This window comes from Clarias gariepinus, chromosome 11 (assembly GCF_024256425.1).
Source record: "Clarias gariepinus isolate MV-2021 ecotype Netherlands chromosome 11, CGAR_prim_01v2, whole genome shotgun sequence".
NCBI lineage: Eukaryota > Metazoa > Chordata > Actinopteri > Siluriformes > Clariidae > Clarias > Clarias gariepinus.
Window position 1 is genome coordinate 27707501 of NC_071110.1, and position 26092 is coordinate 27733592.

Genomic DNA, 26092 nt, shown 5'->3' on the forward strand with positions numbered 1-26092 from the left:
GAGTGTGCTGGAAAATATTTTATAAATCTTCTGATAATTTTGTCACACTTGCTCCTTTCTATTTTCATTCAAAACGCTGGACCTAACTTAATTTTTTTTCTTTTTTTTTTTTATTATTTGAAACCGGGTCTGTCATGTAATGTGTTCCTTTTTTTACTGGCATTCAAATATTCTTCTTTAACGTTATTTATTTGTTAATTATTAAGGTATGTTTGGAAATATTCAATGTTTTCGGACATGTTAAAAGAGACATGATAAGAGACATAAATAAAACACAATCTGTACTACAGATGCCTAAGATGGTGCCTGAGACTTTTGCACAGAACTGTTGGTATTTATATGATTGCATGTTTTGGGGGTGTGTGGGTCTAGGGGGCTTTAAGAAATGATCAATATTTTTGAGGTTGAGACTGGCAGAGTCTTATTCCTGAGAGGCTTTAGTCTGTCTTTCAAAGAACAGCCACTCTAGTGTTTCACCGTACTGCATTTCACTACATTAAAGCTGGAGGCAGATGTGGCAGCATGAACATGTCTTTGTAGTGCAACCAAGGATTATGAGCTCTATCTCCCACTGTGTACTTTGTGCTCTTCATCCTTGATCCATATTCAGTCAGGTATAAAATTTTTATCCAATGACAGGCCTATGAATTATTAACAATCATCACTCAGAATTGGTAAACTTTATTAAATAAATAAATATTTTTAACAAATTAAAAAATAATAATTAACCATATTAAATATTTCTTGATTGTAGGTCACAGAGATTTATATCTAGAAGAATCTAATCCCATGCAGGTTTAAAAAGTAAAAAAAATAAAAATAAATTAAGACATAACATTTAATAAATGATGAACATTTAGTTATAAAATTAACACACTCAAATGTACACATCACACACAGACACCACATAACCGAAACTGATTTTCAAAAGCATCAAAGCCATAGAAGAGTGGGAATAATTTTTATTTAATAATGCAACACATCTCTCATTAAGCATGTACAAAAACACATAGATTTTTATTGCTTTCTTCTTTTTTTTCCAGACAGAAACAGGAATAGTTCAAAAGCAAACTGCTTACTCTCGTTTAGTCTTCCACCTTTCCCTTGTCCCTTGTTTCGCAAACCCTTCCTCCAGCCCGAACATGTCCCCAGGGAGAAGGAGAGTGAAAGATAGGGCACTAATCTCATGCCCACCAGTGTAAGCACAAATGTAATTCCTTCTAATCCATAAAGAATTAATCCTTCTTGTGTTGGGTAGTGAGTGGGGATGGGGTAAGATACAAACACTTACACTCATAGAAGTCAAGCCTCCAGCCAATGGCATGTTAATTCTCAGAAGTGATAATGTCACAATTAATCTTAAACACAATAGATCTGTTACTGTGACAGCTTCAGTCATTCTCTCGATCACTTCACACTTATGTGCAGCTAACGAGTACTTTGTGGAAAAATTCTCCTGCCTGTCTTTCCCTACTACTACGCTGAGACTTACCCATGAACAAATGCACATACAATAATACTAATGGAGAAAAGGCTCATAAATGTGAAGTGGAAGGAATTTTTACTAATAAATGTCTAAAAATTGTGGCATGCATTTGTATTCATCCCCCTTTACTTTGATACCCCTAACTAAAATCCGGTACAACCAATTGACACTAGAAGTCAGCTAATTAGTAAATAGAGTCCACCTGTGTGTAATTTAATCTCAGAATAAATACAGCTGTTTTGTTGAACAAAGTTGTGGAGAAGTTGAAAGCAAGGATAGATCTTAAAAAATTCCCAAAGTTTAAACAAAAACGGAAAGAGTATGGCACAACTGCACACCTACCAAGACATGACCGTCCACCTAAACCGACAGGCTGGGCAAGGAAAACATTAATCAGAGAAGCAGCCAAGAGGCTCATGGTAATTCTAAAGGAGCTGCAGAGATCATCAGCTCGGGTTGGAGAATCTGTCCACAAGTCAACTATTGTCCATTGACTTGCAAATTGCTGATCACAGACACCTTTCATTAAATCTGACTGAGCTTGAGCTATGTTGCAAAGAAGAAGGGGCAAACATTTTACTTTCTAGATGTGCAAAACTTGTAGATTCTACAAAGTATTGACTCAGGGGGGCTGAATACAAATGCATGCCACATTTGTCAGTTATTTATTTGTAAAACATTTATCATTGTTCTTCCAATTTACAATTATGTGCCACTTTGTGTTGGTCTATCACCTAAAATCACAATAAAATACATTTATGTTTATGGTTTTAACATGACAAAATGTGAAAAGGTTCAAGGGGTATGAATACTTTTGCAAGGCTCTGTATCTATGGGTGTGAGTTCTGAGTCACTTTATTTCTTGATTGATCTTTTGTGTATGATTCTACCTTGTCAGATCTTTGGCTTTGCCTAGCCTTTCTGTTTCTGGCTTGTTTTTCTGACCATATCTTTCATGAAGTGTTGTGTTTGCTCTGTAATGAGAGTATCTTTTAGCAACGGCCTGGTCTATCTTGAACATTTACTGTCTGATATAAACCTTTGGTCAATGGATCCTTAGTTTGCATCCATGTGCCCTTGATCACATTCCTCTCTAGACTTATGTCACAGGATCAGCAGCTCCTGCAAATATCCAAAAGCATGGCATAGAGATGGGGAAAACAGCATGCACCCACCACTCCATATCAGGACACCCACATAAGTAATAAATAGAAGGATTATTTTTATAGTATGCCAGTTGACGATTTAGGAAATGGAAAAAGGCATTGGGGAAAGGTTTCTCTTACTGATACAAGATAAACAATCTGCTGATGATTTTGCAACGACCATTCGTACTTTGGCTGCAGAGTTTCTGGAATAGACTGGAATTAGAGCCTTGCTGTAGAATAGGCAATGTTCGCTGGAAGTTGTAAATTTGTTCTTCATTGTCATGGCTGACCATAAGAACATTAAGAAACATCAGACAACAAATTTTGCAAAAACTTTAACCCCATACCAAGCCAGTTGGGCACTTCAATTATTTCTTTTACAGTACTTCCATTTCATGCTCATATAAAGACCCAGGTCCATGAATCGTAAAGCACATGCACTGTCCTGGATTTTTGAAAGCCCTCACTTAGTCAATAAAGCTTTTCTCTCAAAAACTGGCTTTGCATTTTGAGATCATGAAAAATGTCCAACATGACAATCCCATGCCTCCTCATTGCCCAAACAATGCAGAAGGACCTCAGCTTTGGACATCCAGGCACCTCAAGACTGCATAATACAGTGTAAAATATGCCTAGGTGGAGAACCTTGAAAGACATTAAGTAGTACAGTACAACCTATTCTGCGTGTGCACAAATGTGAATATAATGGTTACTTCCAACAGTTCTCCTAAATCCACTCCATATCCTGCAAAACTCTTGACAACACATAGGACTATCACTTGTCTTCCCAGGACATTGGGCAACATGTCCATTAATCTTTTTTTTTCAAAGCGCCAACATTTTTCCAAACAGTTCTTTTCCAAGGCATCTGCCTCAGTCACTTGGCCACAGCTCTAGAAACAGTACAAATACTAGTCAAGGTATTATTTTGGCTCTATTGCTTCCCTCAAGACAGGCCTCCTTAGGATATCATTCTCAGCATAGTAGGCCCTACTTATTTAACAATGTGCAAGACTGGAGAAGGAACCTTTCTCGGGTGAAGTATGTTTAAAACTCCCCAATCCACTCGTATACTCGTCTTATTACTTCCAGCTTTCTCTATCCATGGATAAATGTGCCTGCTTTCAAAAATTCAGAAAAAAGCAAACAGACATGGGCAGGAGTGTGTACCCAACTACACTACTAGTCAAAAAAATTGGAAACACCAATTTTTATTTCTTTCTGCATTCTAAAACAATGCTAAAGGCATCCAAAATATGCAATAATCTAACTTTGAACAGTTGATATTGAGATGTATGTGCTACGTATGATCTGTAAAGCCTTCATAACTGCTCTAATTTGAGGTACTGTTAATTGGTAACTAACTGTGGTTGTTACTTAATTACCTAATGCCATAAGTGTTATTTTATGGTTTAAAAAAATTCCAATATTGATCTAGCATGTTGCATGTTGGAGCATGTATCCAACCTCAACCTGAAACTACCCTGACAAAAGTCAAGATCTTGTTTTATTGGTCCATTTAAAATCATTAACCAATTAAGTCATGTAACATAAAAAATAGCTCTACCTTCACAATACAAAAAAGCAGAACATTCCGCATCTTGCTAGTAAAATCAAAGACAAATCAAGAAATAACATGACAGAACAGACCACTTATTCCAACTGCTATGAAATGAGTGGCATAACATTACTGTATGTACTGTATGTCCCACTGTGTATCCTACATTTACTCAACATGTTCATCAACTTCATCAACAAATCAACAAATAAAAAAGACAGTCTAACAGAAAAGATGTCCACCATGGACTTGAGACTTTCACTCCATTAAGAGACTTTCACTCCATCAAGTGCCCAGTCAAGCCCCTCTGCATGTGTGTGTATGTGTGTGTTTTTGTAATCCTCACCACTATATATATATATATATATATATATATATATATATATATATATATATATATATATATTAAATTTTGGGAGCTGGTGTAGTATGAATAAGATAGGGGTGATTGTAGCTGGCGCTATAATGGTTGTATGTATGATTCCTTAAAAGGAAGTGAATAAGCTACAAGATTTTCTTTTGTTAATTTGTTTAATGATTGCACAATTATTTAAGGCAATAAGTAACCTGGCATTGTAATTAAAAGTGTTTTTTTGCAAAATTACCTGTGCTGTTGATAAAATTTATACCTGTATGAGTCACGTGATAGCGCGAGCCGGAAGTGAACGTAAACGGTAGCAGAAGAAAAAAGTTACGGAAGAAGTCAGAGAAATACGAAAGACCAACGATAAAGAAACAAACGTTTACCTGCAATTGTAATATTATTCTACTACCAGTCAACAGGCGCACACGGTAAATATTATTTGTGAAGCTGTTACTGCCTCGTTATACGGAAAGTGCAATTTATGTTTATTATTGTGATGAATGTGAATTTGAAATATTGTATTTGTTTATTTTAGTTTTCACGGTGTTCCATCAGTGTTTCATGACCTGTGTAAAAGAAATAAATGTCTGTGGATATCAGTTTGAAGTGTGAAGTTCCATTGCGGCACTCTATACTAACAGTTTATGCACTTACTAGAGCATTCAGACAATAATCCTAACTAGATGAACTGTAGATAAATTAGCTTTTTTACACTATATTTTTTATCTTAACAATATTTCTGAAATGAAAGAAGGATGCCCTGGTAATAATATTCCTACATCTTAAAATAAAGGCCTGCAGTTTGTTTTCTTGGAATATGCCTGAAAAAAATACAATAATGGAATATCATAGTCATTCTGGTAATTCTTCTAACGTATTGCCACATAACCCAGTCACTTGTTGAGACTAGACCTATTCAAATAAAGCCACCCCAGATCATAATATCACTGTATATACTGGCAATATGCATCGTCACTACATCAGTTCATGTGCTTCCCTTTATAACCTGGAAAACTGCAAGTTCATTTTATGCCAAATAATTCAAAGAGCTTGCATTGTGTCTATGACATAGCTGTGGTGTTTTGGTCATAAATGTTTTTGGGATTTCAACTCAAGAGAAATCATAAAAAAACGTGCATCCACAACACTGTATACTGATCTACCAAATATTGCATTGCATAATTTATCAAGACTAAAATCTCCGTAAGGCCCCGACCAGGTCCATTCCTATTCTTTTGGAGAGGACCTCTGAATCTTTTTATGCAATTGTTCAAAGGGCAATTCCCCAAGGGGTATCCCCTAACGCAGAGCTGGAGTCAATGCCAATCATAGCCTGCCCAATTTGTCAAGAATTAGTGGACAGGTGAAGCAAGGAATAACTGCTGCCCCTACTCTTTGCGTTGGCCCCAGATATTTATCAGTATAGACATCAGTGAATATTCATGAACATCCCCATGTGCGCAGCTTACCTTCAACAAACGTGCACTTCCTTAAGCTTTACACTGAATCAGGCTTTGGTGGGATGAGATATAGTTATGTATAATAATGTAGGTGGTACATTCCAGGGGCCTTGGTGGAGTAGTGGTTAGCACTGTTACCCTGCACCTCCAGGGTCCGTGTTCAATTCCCGGCCACTCTCGATTCCTGTCTCTGTGTGCATGGAGTTTGTTTTCTGTGTGCATGTTCACCCGTGCTTGGTGAGTTTCTTCTGGGTATGTCTCAGGCTTTGAGTAGGTCTTTGGGTAGGTCTCCCAAAGGTCTTGCCTGTAGTGTGTGTGCCCTGCAATGGATTGGCACCCTGTCCAGGGTGTACCCCGGCTTGTGCACTAAATCTCCTGGCATAGGCTCCAGGCCCCCTGCAACCCTGAATACAGGATAAAGCGGTATAGACAATGAGTGAGTGAGTGAGAGTCAGTGAGTGATACAATCCTGCTACTTTTCTCCTAGAGGCCTTAGGTAAAGTATGTGGTTCTCACCCTCATATGGAATACTGATTCATATGGAATACTAAGCTGTGCCTCAGCTCTGATGGGATTAGGATATTCCCCCTGTGGAAAAAGAAATTGGGCATCTGGGACCCTGTTACCATAAATCTGTGAGCTTGAGCTAGCAAATAAGAGGGGAGAGAAGAAACAGAGCAAGAAAGTGATGAGCAGTGATGTCTGGACCTAGAACCTCCAATAAGTGATCTTCCACTAGCTGCTAATCTTCATCCAGAGATGCAGGACAGGGTGCACCAGGCCAGCTCGACCTTTCCAGTGAAGAGGCAAGAACACTTTGCCAGTACCAACAGCTTGATAATCTGTCCCTCACCCTAATCAACCACCAGCCACATTAATCCTTCACCATCTGCAGGTAGCTGGAGTGGTGCCCCCAATTGCAAAGAGAGGAGTTGCAGAGGTCTGTTCTATTCAAGGCAATCCAAAGCTGCTGACATGCACAAGGAGCTCCAGGAACGCCTCTTGTACATGCATGGTGGCCATCTAAGTAAGCTTTACATGGAGCCTGGAGGAAGGTGACACAACTAGAGATGTGAGCTGCTGAAACTTCTGGTGGGCCTGCTCAGGGACCAAAGGACAGTAAAACACCCACTGAGTAGCCTTAAAAAGCTTTTGTAGTAGGAGACTCCATATTGAGACATAAAAGTTACTAGGCCTTTAGGAACATCAGCTTCCCTAGTTGGTGTATCCTAAAAGCCAGCCCATTAGACATAGTAGGCAATCTTTGGGTCCTAGTCAAGCAAAAATAGTAGTGCATGCTGGTGGTAATGCCTGACACCTTTGTCAGTCAAAGGTCAGTAAGAGTAACTTTGTGGAGCTGTTTAAATTAGCAAGAGTGATTTGCAGTTATTTACTCTGGCCCCATCCCAACAGTGACATAGTTTACAGCTGGTTATGGTCAATGAATTGCTCAAAAACTATGTGGGCTTTATAGATAATTATAGTACTTTCGAGAGCAAGGCTGGGGACAGTTTCCATCCCGCTCTGTATGGTGCTGCTTTCATGGCTGGCAGCATAACTCCTAGTCTTAACCCAGACCATGGTCAGAGAAACAGGGCAAACCAAGCGTCTGCTTGTCATCAATAAGGATCCACCATATCTTGACTGTGGTTGTTCATCTGTTTATCAAGCATCAACAAAAATGTAGAGATACTCATCAGTTTTATTATTCTATTATTCTATTCAACATAAAACTTAATTAACATTAAATTTGATTAGCATTTTTTGGTTAATAAAACTCATCACTGATCAGGAGATATACTTTGTATAGATTTCTCAAAGTCTTCTTTTTAGATGAAAGTAAAATTTTCATTACATGTGGAGATAAATGTCCCACAGTCTGGAGAAAGAGTGGCACAGAACAGAACTTGCATAAAGTCCAGTGTGGAGTTTTAAGAGTTGGTGATGATTTGGGGTGCCATGCCATCTGCTGGTGTTGGTCTACTGTGTTTTATGGAGTCCAAAGTCAATGTAGCCATTTACTGAGAGGTTTTAGAGCACTTCATACTTCCGTCTGCTGACAAGATGCTGATTTCTTTTTACCCCCAGGAATTCGCACCTAGCAATTAGCAAGGTGTAGGGTATTTGTTGTTATCATGTATAATGAAAACTACAGCAGGGGAAAAGCTTTTTCTTAGAAAGCGCCACAGTTGACATAGCCTTCCAGTTATCGTTCATGATTCAGCCACATTTTTAGTTTTTAAGCCTAGGCTGAATATACATAAGTCTTTTTGTGATTTTTTTTCTTTAGGTAAAGGTGCAGGTCTGGGGGAACTCATGAAGACCATTCCAGGAAATCAAGACCAAAACTTACCTCTGCTGCAGAAGTTACCAGCCTCTTCTCAGAGCCAACACCCCAGATCAGAGCCATTATGAAGGCTTTACAGAGCAAAAGGTCCATACAAATCACAATATAAACAGTTCAAAGTAGATAATTGCATATTTCGCATGTATATATACACTTTATTGCCAAATGCATTCACTCACGCATCCAAATCATTGAATTCAGATGTTCCAAATCACTTTTATGGTAACAGGTGTATAAAATTAAACAGAAAAGCATGCAGAACACTTCTACGAACATTTGTGAAAGAACGGGTTGCTCTCAGGAGCTCATGGGTCGACCCGTTACACAGGTGGAGAATGCGGGCACTCCGACACCTGGCTTGGGTTAAGCCCAGAACAAGGCCGGGGTCTTACTCGGCAGTGCCAGCGGCGACTTACATGGCAGTGTCATGGCATGCGTCTGTGATTTAGGCACGGCTGGTAAGCCATCTACGTTATTGATCCCGGGCTTCTCCCCGCGCTATAAAATACAGTGGGGAGTGTAGCTCGGGGTCTGTTGGGATACTGAACTTTTCCAGAGCTGTGAGGGGCCGGTCCGGCCATCCCTTGAGAGGAGAGTCAGTGCAAGCGAAATGCGGAGGGGTCGAACCCGTTACATTGGTGAAGTAGGGATTATGATGCGGAGTTGTTTTTTTTAAGGATTTGTGCTTGGCCCCTTAGTTCCAGTGAAAGGAACTCTTAATGCTTCGACATACCAAGGCACTTTGGACCAATTTCATGCTCCCAAATTTGTGGAAACAGTTGGCACCTTCCTGTTCCAACATGACTGCACACCAGTGCATGCAGCAAGATCCATAAAGACATTGATGACTGAGTTTGGTATGAAAGAACTGAGCTTAACCAGATAGAACACCTTTGCGATGAATTATACCCGAGACTGTGAGTCAGGACTTCTTGTCCATCATCAGTGTCTGACCTCAGAAATGCACAAAAATTCCTATGAACACACTCCTAAACATTGTGGGAAGCCTTCCCAGAAGACTTGAAGCTGTTATAGCTGCGAAGGGTGGCCCAACATCATATGTATCAAGATTATATGCATGTGAAGGCAGGCAAGTAAATATTTTGTATCTAAAACTTTTTTTTATATATCTGAAAGCACAAAAAGTCATGACTACTGTAAGTAGGTAGCTGGTAGCAAGTAAGTATCATCATATATTATCTGTCAGTTCAAACTGCCTCCTTCCTGACCATATCAGACTTTCAACCACATCCCTGCTGCCACCTGCCATAGTTACACATTCTGATATGTGGTATTTTTACCCTGCTTTGTTCTCTACCACATTTTGATCATGCTTTAGATTTCTTTTATCAAAGCAGTTTTTGATAATGAACTGGACTCCCTTGACCTTGATCTGCCTGGTAACAACCTTTGCAAATTATATTTTGCCTTTGTGAGCCCTATGTACCTTCCGGTATGTTTGTGTGTGTGTGTGTGTGTGTGTGTGTGTGTGTGTGTGTGTGTTTACTCACAGTCCTCTCGTGTTTGTATGTAGAGAACATTGCTGCGGACGCCATCCCCTGCCTGTGTGTATGCCAACACTTGGACACTGTAGTTTGTGAACTTTTCTAGGCCTTTCAACTCCACTTGCTCACGTACTGTAGTAATGTTCTGCATCTCCCCCCATTCTGAAAAGGAGGGAGATGTGATACTTACATTGCAGTACATTGAGACAAAACCACCTGGGACAAATCAGTTGTTCTTAAATACAAAGTCATAATTAAAGAAAAAATATAAATAACCAAAACAATCAAAACTGTATTGAAGACACAGTTGACAGTCTAAGGAATAAGAAAATAATAGTTAAATTAATATTTGTATTGTTCTATAAAATTTACACTAGTTCAGCCCCAGTGTATGGCATAAAAAGCACTTACCTCCATCAGGGAAGAGGGACCAGAAAACCACACGGTAACCTTTCAGAACTCCGTTTAGTGTCATCCGTGGAGGCTCTGACCAGGTAATCACTGCTTCATCTGATGTCACGGTGATGGCCCGTACATTCTGTGGTGGCTGGCTTGGCACTGTAAGAGAAAAACAAAATGTTTACAATACCAAGGAAAAAACTTGAGAACTTTAGCTTGTAAAGAAAGGAGGATATAGTAGGTAAGACCCAAACAAATCAAGCTTACATACTATAAATTCAATTACAACCAAACATCTGCTAAAGCTATGAAATTGTTTAAAAATAATACTTGTAGTGACATCTGACTTAGGGAGTTACGTTATACTTTAAGTTAGAGTTTTCAGTATTGTCTTAAAGAGCAATATACTAAAATATAACTTAAGGTATTTAAAATATTCACAAAATCGGTTAAATGAAAGAGCCATGGAATGTTCATTTGAATTCCTCTCTCGTAATGTTCACTAACACTTTTGCTTCTGCCCGGATACATGGCAATTGTGGCCCATGATGAGGTGCCAAATGGTGCTCTTGAATAAACAAGGGTGCTATTGAGGTAAGACAGTGCATGTCTGTGTGCCTTTAGCTGGAAGAGAATGCATGACCGTGAAGGACAGGATGAAAGGAGGAGGGATGAAGCTGGCTCGCCTCTATACTGGAGCAGCTGCAGCTGGCGCAGGAAGAGAGGGTGCAAGAGAAAGGAAAGAGAGTGAAAGAACTGAAGAGGAAGGGTGAAGAGAAGCCACAGCATTTGTCTGACGAGGCTTTGCGGCCTGACTGCGCTTCGCCCTGAGGACTGCTGCAACCATTTAGAGGACTGCACTCACAATGCACAAAGTTCAGTCCTTCTTTCATTTTCAGTTTAATTCGCAGTCCTCAGTTCTCACTGACAGCTTTTATAATCAGGCGTCTTTATAATGAAAGCCCTTTGACAGAGGGGCTAAGATGAAGAAATATATGTAACAAATAACAAATATGTAACAAATAATGCTTGGACCACAACAATCAACGCTTGCAGGTAGATTTTCTATGTACAGCAAGATATAGAAGATCTACCTGCAAGCGTTGATTGTTGTGGTCCAAGTGTTTTAGCATTCGTGAGATATTGCAGATTTTATCAATTACTAACATTCAAATTGCCTACTTAATTAACTTTCTGAAGCTTCCGAGACCACAGATGCAAACAGAATGAAAAAGTCTTATTAATTGCAGTTGACAGCTGATTGGACAACAGCTAGCGCACAAAATTATGTCATCATCCAGAAATCCAATTAGACCTCACAGATATTGCTTCCACAGTTGCTTTTTTTGCAAGCTGCAACAGCAAAGACATATGTAAATCTAGACAATAAACAGTGGAAATGAATGCCTTACAACCTGGGGTTAAAAATGGTTGGACCTTCCTCATAGGATGGCTGGAAAAGTATCTAGTCTATCGATGACCTTAAAACAAAGGAGAGGGGGGTTATAACTAATGTATCGAGCAAAATATTGATACACTATTGTTAATATTCAGCATGAATCCAGCACCAGTGCATGTAGATGGGTAACATGTGCTCTGAACCACACAAGCACATCATCTATATAAGGCACAAAGACCTCCTTCATCTGCCTAGGTCCTCCTCCTGGAACCTCCATCTTCATCTTGGTGATTAAGTCAAGCAAAAACACTGTGATGGCTGGTCTTCTATAGCAGTGTGGTATAGAAATTCTAACTCACATTCACATCTGGCTCTTTCTCTCTTTAGGTGCAGTCTAGAGTGTGTCCTGTCCTGCCATTTCTCAGAAAACTGTCTGAATGGTTGCAAATTGTGCTAAAGTCTGTGGTATAATCGTAACATCCAATCCGGTATTAATTTTGAATGGAATGTTTTAATTCAATATGCATACCCATACTGTATGTTTCAGCAAAGTTGGATGAGAGACACAAACTGGAACTTAGGAATGTGTTAAGGACAGTTGACACTTGATCCTCAGTCATTTCTACCTATTTTTTTTTAAAGCAAGAAGTATTTCTTGTATGATCTCAGGCACCCATAAGTTATTGTTATTATAGTAACGCAAAATTTCCAAACTCTAGCTACATCATGAAAAAGTGAAGTGATTATTGACTCAAGTCTCTCATTTGAACACCATGTAGTTAATATTACCATGACGGTCTTTTTCCATTTTAGAAATGTTGCTCAAAATCAAGTCGTTGCATCATAATATCCAAATACATTTCTGCTTTAATTAAAAGGTGCAGGCTTTTTAGTAGTCGTAGAATAATGAAGACCAGGACAGGGAAGACTTTTTTCTGCAAAGCCCCCCAGCTTAGAAAAAACCTTCCAAGTTGTGTCTAGGACTCAGTTTTTAAGACTAGGTGGAAAACCTTTTGCCAATAACTTTCTCATAAGTTAAGGCCCTCATGAAGAAGGTTTATTTATCACATATGCGTCACAGAGGAGAAAAATCTATTTAATATTGATAAATTTCATATCCCAGCTTGTTAGGAAGCTGGGGTCAGAGCACAGGCTCAGCCATGATATGGAGCCCTCAGAGCAGAAACAATTAACAGCCTGCTCAAGGGAGCAAAAATGGCAGCTTCATGGGGCTGGGGCTTGAACCCCTGACCCTGCAACCTTAAACATTTGAGCTATTACTGGCCTTTTGCTCCATATCTGGGGGTTCATAGAGAATTTTGTAAGCTGGGAATTACTGGATTTTTTGTCAACCAAAGAAAATAGGTTCTCTTTTGTCCCTGATAGGTCTCAATGTTCATTCCTCCCATTATCATTTGGCAGTCTTGGCAATGATTTAATTCCTTGCCACTGTTGTCTCTACCTTGCTTATTTATGAATAAAAATGTACATCTTCATCCAGATGATTTTTGTAAGGCTGCCTGTTAAAAGCACTATATTATTAAAAATTAAATTTAAGATTTCCAAACTAGGGTTTATGACACCACATGGGGTCGCATGAAGATGCTTCAAGTGTAACAAAAGGTCTGTTTGGCATCCTATCATAAGCATCTTGAGTGCTGGAAAGTTTAAAAAGACTGTTTTGGATCAGTTACTCACTATGTCACACATTACTTCTGCTTCTGAACGTGCACACAAAATCATCCTGATTGGTGATTGCAAGGTATATTTGTAAGTTCATAGTCACTTGTATTACACTTACATATGTCAAATTTTTTATTTCAATGTCAAACATTTTAGGTAATTTCCCTAAAAGGTTTGGAAATCCCTGATGTAAATGTATGATACAAATGAATATGGGTTTACCGTCTTCTAGTGTGGTAGCATTGATCTCCGAACTAGATGGCCCTGTTCCAGCTCGATTGAAGGCCTGAACAACCACTCCATACTGGGCAAATTTCTTCAGGTTATCTAGTGTATAAACCTCACTGTCACCAGTTGCCTTCATCTCCACTATGCTGTACTGGCCATTACTGCCAGGCCCATTTTCTCTGTAGCCAATCTGATAGCCACGGATTACGCCATTCTGGAGCTCCTTCTTGGGAGCCTGGGGACAAGAACATTTTGAATATATTATTATCATTATTATTGTCAATATTGTAGCATGGAGACAAAATTGGCTTAGGTTTCGTACCTTCCATGTAACACGGATGCTCTGTGATGTCATAGGCTGCAGAATGACCTCCATGGGTGGCCCATCAGGAGCTGTGATAGGTCAAAATGTCAGATCAGTTCATAACAATCTATCGCTGTTTATGAGAACTATTATACTCTGTGTGTTTGTGTGTGTCTGTACTTACATGCCTCCTCTGTGCTGATAGTGAGCTCTTTGCTGGCCTGACTACGGCCGATTTTATTGTATGAGTACATACGAATGCTGTAGACAGAAGCAGGATGCAGCTCCACGATGTTTGCCTGGTTATTAGTTGGGGATATTTTGCGTGTAGCATGCTTTAATTCCCATGGATCTGTAAAGAGACCAGCACAGATAAAATACATCATACTCTATTAACTCAAGTACAACGCAGTGCATTATTTCTGCTGGAATATTAGATAGTACAAATGATCACAGGCTAATGATGAATGTATTATAAGTCGTAAAATCCAATAAAAACTGTGTATTAATAATGGAAAGTAAATTGGCAGATAAGTACATACCAGATTTGTTTTTGTATTCAATATCATAACTGGTAATGATGCTATTTCCATCAAACCTCTGGGTCCATCTTAAATTCATACTGCGATCTTTTACCTCACGCACCTCTAACTCAGGCGGATCAGGGGGCTCTAGAGCAAGAAAATAAAACAGAAGTGAGGAAACAAGCAAGGAAGAGGACCAGAATGGGGACACAGCAAAATGATAAATTATTGATTTGGTTTCAAGTGTATCATGGTAGACATGAATTTGGTCTTCATGGCTGATTATCTTACCTTGAACAGTCAACTGAATGAGGCCACGGCCCTCTCCATAGGAGTTGATAGCATGACATGAGAAGAACACGGAGTCCCCACGCTCAGCTGGCTTCAGCTACAGAAAGAGAGATGGAGGAAAACAAAAAGAATGAGAAGAGAAAGAGAGAGAGAGAGAGAAAGTATAAAAGCGAAACAATTTAGCATTGTACCATTTTATTGAGATGCTGTACTATTTTTCTTAAAGTGATTTCAACGATTATTAATACACCAATTAATTATAAAATGTATGATAGTATGGTATTTTGTGCCTAATATCCCAAGTGTCATCCCTGAGTGATTCATTATTGACATTCCTTTAAATATCTTTGATTTACAGATTATGTATATGTGAGTATCTCACCTTCAGCGTGGAAATGACCTCATCACTCTTCTCATTCGGGCTGGTGGTGATCGAGTAGCGAGGGTTACGGTCAGGGTCGATGACAGTGTCCCCACGTTCCCAGCGAATGATAATAGGGTACTCACCCCGGGCAGTGCAGTTTAGTTCTTTATTCTGTCCTTTTATAGCCATAGTTGTGTTCGGATGGGAAGTGATCATGGCTGGGACTGGAGCGAGAGAGAGAGAGAAAGAGAGAGAGAGAGAGAGAGAGAGAGAGAGAGATGTTCATGATATAATAGACAACATAGCGAAAGAAATGAGTAAAAGGGAAAGTAGAGGAAGTGGAGGGTTTTATTAGAATTAGAATGTTTGTGTGACTTTTTCAGTAACACTGCTCAGACTGCTCTCTTATCCTTTACACTTGTACGGGAGAGCAAACACACACACACACACACACACGCACACACGCACACAGTTTATTGATTACAAGAGAAATCTGGTGGTTTGTTTTCATCACTTATTTATTCTGCCCTCCTTTCACTAAAGGAAACAAGCCGAATTGAGGGCAACAGAGGAAAGGAATAGTTTAATCAATAACACAAACACATCTTCAAAGACAGAGGAAGAGACAAAGAGACTGACCGGGAGTCAGTAAATATGTCTGTCTAAACTGCTGCATAAGAAACATGGGAACATAAAAGATCCTACTAGAGCTAAAGATCTTTGCCCGAACCCGACGGGACCCGACAGGACCCGACGGGTTCGGTCGGGTTCGGGCTTAATTAATATAATTTTACACGGGCTCAGGCTCGCGGTAAATGAGCGGTCATGTGATGCGTTTTGATTAGCGCGAGAGAAATGCGAAAATGGACGCTGAGGAGGTTTAACCGAGAGAGCTTGCCACTGGCGATTACGTTTTGGTTGCACCAGCAACTAAGGCATAGTCTGTGGTGTGGGGAAGTTTTGACCATGGACATAATGAGAATAATGCGCCAGTGGGTTATGTGAAATACAAAAAGTGTGACATTCTGTTAAAGTACGACAGGAAAACAGGTATTGAATAATGAATAATGTCGGGCTGTAAACGGGTTCGGGCTTTTAAAAGGCTGTCAATCAAAATAGATCCTACCCATGCTATCCTTGTTAAAACATATTCTTCAATTTGACTTGCTTACTACTCAAGTCAGTCTAAACCTATTTATAGACCTAATTTACCAGTTCTATCTGATCTATCAGATTCACACCCCTTTGGATGTAAAGATTTAATATTAATAGAGATTAATATTTCATTTGGTTAAGCACTGTCGTCTTGCACCCCCAGAGTCCGGGTTTGATTCCCGCCTCAGGGTCTGTGTGCATGCAGGTTCTCCCCATGTTTGGAAGGTTTTCCTTCGGGTACTCTGGTTTCCTCCCATATTCAAAACACATTCAGATTAGGGTAATTGGCATTCCCACATTGTCCAATGTGTGTGAATGAGCATTGGGAATAAATCCAATGGTCACCATTGACCTCTCTAATTCCTAGTTAAATTACAGAGGTTCCTAGATGGATGGATGGATGGAATATTCTATTTATACCGAATATATTCAAACAACTAGGATACATTTAGTGTAATTTAATCTCAGTATAAATACATCTGTTCTGTCAAACCCTCACAGGTTTGTTAGAGAACATTAGTGAATAAACAGCACCATTAGTCCCAAGGAACACACCAGACAAGTTAGGGATAAAGTTGTGGAGCAGGGTTTAAAGTAGGGTTAGATAAAAAAAAAATATCCCAAGCTTTGAAAGTCTCATGAAGCACTGTTCAATCCATCATCCAAAAGTGGAAAGAGTATGCCACTTACAACTACAAACCTACAGTACCAAGACATGGCTGTCCACCTAAACTGATGGGCAAGGAGAGCATCAGAGAAGCAGCCAAGCGACCCATAGTAACTCTGGAAGAGCTGCAGAGATCCACAGCTCAGTTGGAAGAATCTGTCCACAGGGCAACTACTGAAAAAGCCACAAGATATCCTGTTCGTAATTTGCAATAAGCCATGTGAAGTACATAGCAAACATGTGGAAGAAGCTACTCTGGTCAGATGAGACCAAATTTGAACTTTTTGGCCTAAATGCAAAATGCTCTGTGTGGCAACTAACACTGCACATCACCCTAAACACGCCACCCCACTGTGGACCATAGTGCGGGCACCGTCATGTTGTGGGGATACTTTTCTTCAGCAGGGGGAGGAAGCCTAATCAGAGTTGGTTCAATTGAGAATTTGTGGCAGGACTTGAACACGCTTTCCATTCAATCTGACTGAGCTTGAGCTAAGAAGAATGGGCAAAAATTTCCCTTTTTAGATGTGCAAAGCTGGTAGAGACACCCCAAAATACTTGCAGTTGTAACATTTACATTTGTTGTTGTAACATGAAAAATGGAAACGTTCAAGAGGTGTGAATACTTTTAAAAGGCACTGTAATGTACTATATCCAGCTTTGGGAAATAATTCTACCACCAATTTAAACCCTAAACACAGTTGTCATGAGGTTCTTTGGTTTCTTCCTACCTCAAAAACATGCTGGCAGTTGGAGTTTGAGCTATGCTAAATTGTTTCTAGGAGTGAATGACTGTCAAATGTGTGTGGGAACGGTACCCAGCAAATCGGTCCCCCACGCAGAGTGGATTCATGCACTGAGCCCAGTGTTTTCCCAGTATACACTTTGGAACCACTGCAACCCAGGATAAAGTGGTTATTGAATGAATAAATTTGATCTTCCATTCTGATTATGTTTCTGTTTCCTCATAATAGCTAGGTGTCTGGCAGTGTACTACTCAGGGTTGTGGGTGTGAGTTTCCTCCAGGCTCTCTGGTTTCCATCCGCCTTCCGAAAACATGCCATAGAATTGGCAATTCACTAGCATTACATCCAGGGCATATTCATCTGTCTGCCAGGATAATATCACAGGACAATACGAAGGAACACCTAGATATGTCTTACGGAACAGACTCCGTGTGAAGCTAGGCCCAGGGATGACATCCAGACTTCACATTCAGCTGTTGTAGACTGGAGAGACCCAGCTGGTGATTCAGCAACCCAAAAGCCAGTTGGACTACCCTGCCGTGAAGACAGCAATTCTGCATGATGCAGCACGATGCCAGAAAGAACACTTTTGTCAGTTCCAGGAGCTGACTGTTTTTTGTAATTTTTCCCTTGATTTTGTCCCTAATTTAGTCAGGTCCAATTCCTGCCCATCACTGTTAGGGCACTCTCCCATCAAGGCAACAGCTACCAACCAGGAAGGGTGAAGACTATCAAATGCTCCTTTAGAGCGCGAAAAGCAGCTCATGTTGGTGGTGGCATAACACACCTGGAAGAAAGTATTATTCTCCCTTCCACTTGGCCATACAGATAACCATGATAAACTAATGCCACCATGACTGATGTTAGAGTGCAACTATGCCACCACTCCCTTCTGCTACAGACAGCTTCAGTGTCATCCAGGAGTTAAACCTGTGATCTGTGGATGATAGTGGCGAATGAACACTTCACTGCTGTGCCACTCAAGAGCTAGAAGCTGACATTTGGGGAAGGGAATTATTTTTTGCTTTCACCCAGTGGCTCCTCAACTTTTGCACGTGGTAACTTAAATACAACCCTAAGAGAAGGTTGTTAAAATTGTGATATTGGAGGGGGTTTATACTTGGATGAATCCAATCTGTTATGCAGATGCTGGTACAATAGGTGGACTGAATGAGGGTGCTCTTTTGAGTCTGGTTCAGCAGAAGGTTTCTTCCTTATGCCATCTAAACAGGAAGGGTCCTTACCGGACACACAGTGTGTTCAAAAATCCAACAGAGAAAGTAGTAGCGACTGATATGATAAGGACAGAAAGACAAAGGAAGAGTTTGGACCAAAAAAAAAAAACATTAAATTATACCGTGATCCTGCTTTGAGACTATCTGAGAACCAAGGTTGCCAAGGTGCCGGGTGGGATTTTGATCAAGTTTACTTCCTTGCAAGGGGCATCCAAATATCAAAGTACACCACAAGGTCAAAAGAAAAGAACTGGTACAGATAATATGTGGCACGGTGGTGTAGTGATTAGCAGTGTCACCTTGTACCTCCAGGGTCTGGGTTTGATTCCTGCCTCAGTGTCTGTGGAGTTTGCATTGAGTTTGTTAGCTCTCCCTGTGCTTGTTGGGTTTCCTCCGGGTACTCTAGTTCTCGCCCAGGGTCCAAAAACATGCAGATTAGGTCAATTGGTGTTCCCAAACTGCCCGTAGTCTGTAAATGCATGTGTGACCAGAGGTCCTACAACGGTTGTGAAAATGGGAATAAACACAATGATCACCATTGGCCTCCACGGTCCCTAGTTGGGCTACAGAGGTTCCTAGATGGATGGATCAATGGCCACAGATCAGGCCATCCAATCTGCACACCAATTGGCACAGGTTTTATGCCGGATGCCCTTCCTGGATGGCTACAGATAATAAGCAAGTTAAAAGAAGACTGGAACAAGTGTTGAGCTCATGAAGGATTGACCATTTCAGTGTAGAACCATTCTATCCCTCAGTGAATACAAAATTTAGGTTTGATGCGTCTCCTCTGCCTCTTATTCATACGATTCTAGATTAGCTTGGTGTCACTTATTTTAATTCATCCAAAGTTTTGATCAAGAGTAATCATCAGGTAGACTTGCAAAAGTCCATAAAAGTAGCACTGAGATGGGGGAGGAAGGGGTCATTGTTGCTGTTGCGCTTTTAAGCTGACAGCAGAGGCAGTCACAGAGGTAAAACAAGATCTGTATGAAAGGGTGGGATGCGGATGCTGTTGTGTAACGTGTCACGCTTCTTCTGATTCTGGGAACACAGCATGCTTCTTGAAAGGACACACTGAGGTGGTTTTACACCGGATTGGTGGGTTCAGTGTGATTCACCAAAGGCGAACGAAGGCTCTATGTTGGGAGGGGCGTTTTTAGCACCTTTTTAGTGTGATTTCTGTGTGAAAGTGTCTTATGTTTGTTTCCTGTCTTCGTCTGCCTGACAGAGAGCATAGAAGAGCTGCTGGAGTTTAGAGAGAGCTGGAAAGTGCTTATAGTTTATTTGTATGTTTTGTTTTATTATTATTATTAATAATAATAATAATAAAAATAATAATACTAATAATAATAATAATAATAATGTTATGGATATATTTAAGATATACAGTTTGGGCTGTATGATTTCATTTATGTAGCTTCTTTCATAGATGCTACCATAAAAAAGGTACTTACTTTTGACTGTAAGCAGCATGCTCTTGCTGATATCTGAGCCCACACCATTGCTGGCCTGGCACAAATAGTATCCACGGTCCTCCTCCAAAACATGTCGGATCAGAAGAGAACCATTAGGCATGATCTGGATGCGGCCAGTCAGAGGAACTGGGTGGTACTGCTGTGGGTTTCCAATACCTGAAAAAATTTTAAGACTGTATCATAAAAGAATGCACAGTGGTACATCAGCATACGAATTGAAGCTGTTCTGAGCGCACGTTTTTAAGATTATAATTCATATCTTGAAATGCATTTTCCCATCGGAAATAATATAAATGCAGATAATCTGTTTCACTCCAAAATATGACTAATATTACCAATTTTAACCAACATTAAACATCACTTAACATCCATTTATGATTCGTCTTGTCTTAAAAATGTTTTCTTCTCCTTGGGATCTGTGGTGGTATGTCTTCACTAAATCTTGCACAAAATCTACAAAAAATATGTAAAATCACTTTTCTTGGCTTTTGGCATGGACACAAACAAGTTTTCAACGGCTCCCGGATGTACTGCATGTGCAACTTAGCTGGTATTCGGTTCGGCTCGGTTCGATCGTTCGTATGCCGAAAATGCTTCGTATGCCAATGCAAATTTCTTGCAAAATTTTTGTTCTTAAGGCAAAAATTTATAAGGTGGAGTGTTTGTATGCCAAGTTACCTCTGTGCAATATTTTTTATTGAAGAAAGAAGGTCCAAACTTGAAAGTAACTACTATTTAGTGACATGAGCCAGAAACTATTCCTGAATCGATTATTGATTTACTGTAAGTAAATCAATGTTATTTACTTACTATTTACGATGTAAACACAGCTAACAAGTAAATAAGCTTAACAAGTCTATAGTTTCTCTAAATGTTTCATTGTAAAAAAAAAAACAATACCTTTAGCATGTTTCCACATGACTTTAGGAGGGGGGTAACCATCCACAGAACAATTTAGAACCCCAGACTTTCCATAAATCCCATCCTGGTTGTTAGGCTGCACTCGGAAACGAGGAGGGACTGTAAGATAAAAAATAAAATTCATTTGACCAAGTAAATAGTTCAATATGAGCATATTATTACCTTCTGTTTAAGTTTTACATGCAAGGCAGAAAATATCCCAGTGTTATTATTTGACAGTCACTGTTGCTAAACTTGATAAAATCCCCATCTTTTTCAAACATAACCTTCAATGTCTTGCTGGAGGGTCAGCACTTATTTATGATCTGCAGTTTCTATTATTTCTCATTTCATTGTCTTGACTTTACCCATCCTGCCTGAAAGGCTAGTGGAAAAATATGAGTAAATATGCTTATATTATCTCACCAGTGACAATAAGCTGTCTTTCAGAGCTGACGGTGGCTGCATCATTGCTGGCAATGCAAGTGTAGTTGCCGTTGTGCTTTAAGGAAACTTTGGAGATCTGTAGCGAGCTCATGAACTCCTTGGTCTCAATGGTGACACCAGAGGTGCCAGACACGATCTCCTGACCGTCTTTGCGCCATGTAATCCGAATGGGCATGTCGCCGGACGAAACTACACATGCTATGTACATCAGTTTACCAATTGAAGTAGGTGGAAAGTCAAAAGGCTGAATGAGAGGGGGAACTAAGAAATTGATAGAGATAGGAAATATAAGAAGAGGACGAGAAAAAGACAGAGAGCTTTGGTGTTCAGCAGGAAAATTGATATGTATACTTCTGGGCAGTGGTGACTTCTCTATGGTCTGTAGTGAAACACAAACCCTCACAACAACTTCCCATCACCCCACCCCCCAACCCAACTCAGACACACATGCACTACCTCCTTCTCCCTCCAGACCATAATAGCTGCTCTAATTAGAGCCCAATTGGCATGGGGAATAATGGTGTTGCCATGGAAACCGAGGGAGGGGGTCCAACTGAAGACATCTGGGGGATTTAATCTGGGGCTCGTTAAAATTCAGTTAATTAAATCAGAGACATGACAAGACAAGCAGCACACTATACTATCTCCACACTGGAGTCAGTGTTCCCTTGTAGTGACTCACATGGACACACAAACATGAATACACACATACACAGAATATGGACAATACTGTTCTAAAACGTTATTTTAAAACCTTTATTCAAAAAGTATTCAGTATGATAAGCACCATGACAGATTTGAAGTCCGTAGACCCAAGACGTATGATGTGATGGTAGTTCTTTATACTTGCAGAATATGCTTTGGATCGGGTTTGGAACAGCTGCTAACCTTTGACAGTGACATAGACGGTCTGGCTGATAGAGAGCTGGGGTTGGATGAGCACACTGCACAGGTATGCGCCCTCATCCATTCCTTTCTGCACATCACTGAGCTTGAGTGTACCGTTCTCATATACCACCTGCCGATGGTTGTCTGGCAACAGCATGCCATCTTTGTACCACTTGATGGAGTAGTATGGGTAGCCGATCACACGACAATTGATGAAGGTGTTGCGCCCAGCCACGGCTGTAATGTTGCGCATGGCCCTGATACTTGGGGGTCCTGAGAGAGAAAGAAGAAGAAAAAAAAAAACAGGCAGAAGTAGAGAGTGATGAGGTGTGGTGATGGAATTAGAGGCATTAAGGTACATATAGAAAGGAAGTTGAGGAGTCAGGATTATATAGAGAAAGAGAAAAGGTGACAAATTGATCAGAAGGAGTGATGAAGAATAAATGAGATGAAAGGAAATATAAAAAAGAGACAGGTGCGAAAAAAATGGAGTACAGGATGTAATGAGGATACATAATGGAAAGGAGATAGGGTTAGATTGCTCTGTAAGAGCATAAGGAATGTGTGCACATATCTTTCTGTGACTATACCAATAAAAAATGTCAAATAAAAATATTTTGTATACTATTTTATTTCTGATGTAACAAGCAAAGTAAACTAAAATGTAGTACAGTACGAAATGCTCCGCCTCACGCATTTTCGCCTTACGAACAAAAATTTTGAAAGGAATTTTCCTCGGCATATGAAGCATTTCCGGCATACGAGCACATAACCAAGAGTTGAACCAAACAATGGTGAAAAGTTGTGAGTACGTCCGGGAGCCGTTTAAAACTTGTTTGTATTTGTGGAAAGCCAAGCTATGCGAGTTTACATATTTTATGTGGATTTGTTTTGCCTTTTGCATTTATTTATTTCATATTTTAGTTCATTTTAAATGTTTTAATTGTTTTTATATGCAAAAATATGATTAGGGTGTAGGAATTGGTAATATTGGTTATATTTTTGAGTGACTGGAACGAATTATCTACGTTTACATTATTTCCTATAGGAAAATGCGTCTCACTTTAAGAACTCGCCTCTCGAATGGATTAAATTCATATGCCGAGGTACCGCTGTATGTCGAATCCATCTTTCTACATTACATTAGTACAAACTGATTTAGCTTTACTTTACCGACAAAAAAAAAAGCATCCCAAATACACATGGAAAAGGGTTTATGAAGTGATGAGAACACAGGCTTTCAGAAATGATCATCCCTGCTAACCAGTTAACCTTCATGCTAAGGTTACCCTTGTGATCCTATTTGATTGACGTCAAAGTGTTGGTGATGATTTAAGAGTTATAAAACTGATTATATTAATTTGGGGATATCACTTTAGCATATCACTTTAGCTTTATAATAAAAACAATCACTGCATGAGGAAGAGTATGATGTGTTCCCAAGGACTCCGAACGAATGGAGTGGAGAGAGATGATCGTCAGAGCATTATGGCAAATGCTGGGAAGAAAAAGGACTACATAAAGAGTCACAGTAAAAATAGTATGAAACACAAGGAGAATTGGATGAAATGCATATGGAGATTTACATATGGAGGTTTTGAGTATACAAATTTTTTTCTCTTCTCTGCCCTTCTTTCTTGCCATCTTTTGCCTTTCTGTCTCTCGGCTCTGTGTGTGTTGAGCTTTGTCATAACTCTGACAGTCAACGCCTGATGTATTATTCAACAAAAACTGTCATACAGTATCTTTCTGTCTCTCTCTCCTTCCCTCAATGTCCTCCTCTCATCTTTATGTTTTTTCCTTCGGAAAAATTGGAATTCACGAACTCTCTTAAAAGTTCATTCAATAATAAAGGGTCTATTCTGCTTTGAGAAAAAGTACACTGAGCTTTGTGCTTGTTTTTGAGTGCGGCTGCATTTAGCTGAAAATGCATATATTACTGCCTGGCAGTCTGTCACCTTAAACTGGCAGATGTTTTTATATCTTAGTGGGGACCACAAGGACAGGAATATCTGACAGCTTCACTCTTTGAGGGACAGTTGGCTGGTACCATCAAGAAAAATGCTCCTTTACAAAATTTCAAGAGCTGAAATGTTTTGTTAAGGTGTAGGCTAGAGCTCTGTCTGTGTGTGTAAGTGTGTGTGTGTGTGTGTCTGTGGGTAATTGACTCTGATACCAGATCTCATATTCACTACAAAGAAATATAATATGTCTTCTTAGAAAGACATAGCTGTCATAAAAAGAATGAGAGACAGAGATGGAGAGGAAAGAAGAACCAATGAGGCACTGCTATCAGCAAGCCTGGCAAATAATCCCTTCTCTCAGATGGTGACTTCCCTCTCTTCTCCTCTCCTCTGATGTGGCCTAACACCCATCCTTGCCTGGCCAAGAAAGCTTCTCTGTATGCTAGCTCATTATATTTCCAATAATTGCTAAACCACATCACATTTTTTTGCCAGAGAATAAGGGTTGAGATGGAGAGACAGGGCGTTTAAGTGAGTAAAAAGATCTATGTATGACACAGAATGAATGACAAACAGCTAAAAAGTTGGCTAGTTGGCTGAAGTAGACGTACACCATCCACAAACATCAGGAAGAGGAGTGTATTAATGATTGGACAGGTAAATGAGGAGTGGGTGGGTGAGTGGTGAAGTGATGGTAAAAGAAGGTTATGGGTTTAAGCCACCCTCTAACAGCTGAGATTGAAAAGTAGACAGGCACCTCTTACGTTTATGCGCGCTTGGTACTCGGCGCTACCGGCCGAGTTGCGTGCAGCGCAGCGGTACACGCCCCCGTCGCGGATCTGCGGGTTGCTGACGTTAACGTGTGATACAGTGGAGCCATCCGAGAGCGTGTACTGACTGGCCCGGTGCGCCGAGTCCCGAGCAATTGGCTCATCATCCAGGGTCCAAGTTATGGTGGGTGGAGGGGCGCCTTTGGCTGCACACATTAGGGAGAAGGGTTCACCTGGTGCCACCACTCGTTCGCTGAAGGACGAGACGATCCTCGGGGTGCCATCTGCAGATTCGCGGGAGGGAAGATATAGGAAACACAACAAAGAAACAACAAAGTGGAGGGCTCGGTTAAATAGAAATGTATGATCACCAAAAGCGATACAAAGTTTCAGAACTCATTTCATTCTGCACCCCATGACAACTCACCTTCCAGCAATATAATGGAGAAGTCCTGGGCGGTTTGACCCTTGCGGGTAGCAAAGCACTGGTAAGCACCCGAGTGTCTTTTCTGGGCAGCAGTGATGAAGAGTGTCTCATTGTTGGTGCCCTGAATGGAGAAGTGCTGGTCAGGCAGTACAGGCTCTGTATTCCGAAACCAGGACACTGTGAAATGAGGGGAACCTTGAACGGCGCAGGACAGGATCACCGTACTGCTGATACCTGTCTTCAAGTTTTTAGGGGAGACAGTGACCCTTAGTGGCTCTAGGGAGAGAGGAGAGTGAAGAGAGGACAAAGAAATGGTAGTAAAGATATTTATAAACAGATGTTCAACAACTGCTTC

At 40.2% G+C, this 26092-nt stretch overlaps 1 protein-coding gene across 3 annotated transcripts in view; it reads right to left on the reverse strand.

Annotated features, from left to right (window-relative positions):
- Nucleotides 1-26092, reverse strand: part of LOC128533133 (cell adhesion molecule DSCAML1) — a 99560-nt gene that overhangs the window by 14931 nt on the left and 58537 nt on the right. For all 3 annotated transcript variants that reach the window (XM_053507359.1, XM_053507360.1, XM_053507358.1), the window contains exons 5-18: nt 25738-26013; nt 25298-25594; nt 22577-22849; nt 21668-21949; nt 21242-21361; nt 20321-20497; nt 15079-15284; nt 14697-14793; nt 14424-14552; nt 14066-14233; nt 13900-13970; nt 13572-13812; nt 10280-10426; nt 9875-10030 (exon numbers count right to left, since the gene is read on the reverse strand). In XM_053507359.1, coding sequence (XP_053363334.1) covers nt 9875-10030; nt 10280-10426; nt 13572-13812; nt 13900-13970; nt 14066-14233; nt 14424-14552; nt 14697-14793; nt 15079-15284; nt 20321-20497; nt 21242-21361; nt 21668-21949; nt 22577-22849; nt 25298-25594; nt 25738-26013 — 2640 coding nt within the window. The remainder of the gene's footprint in view (nt 1-9874; nt 10031-10279; nt 10427-13571; nt 13813-13899; nt 13971-14065; nt 14234-14423; nt 14553-14696; nt 14794-15078; nt 15285-20320; nt 20498-21241; nt 21362-21667; nt 21950-22576; nt 22850-25297; nt 25595-25737; nt 26014-26092) is intronic.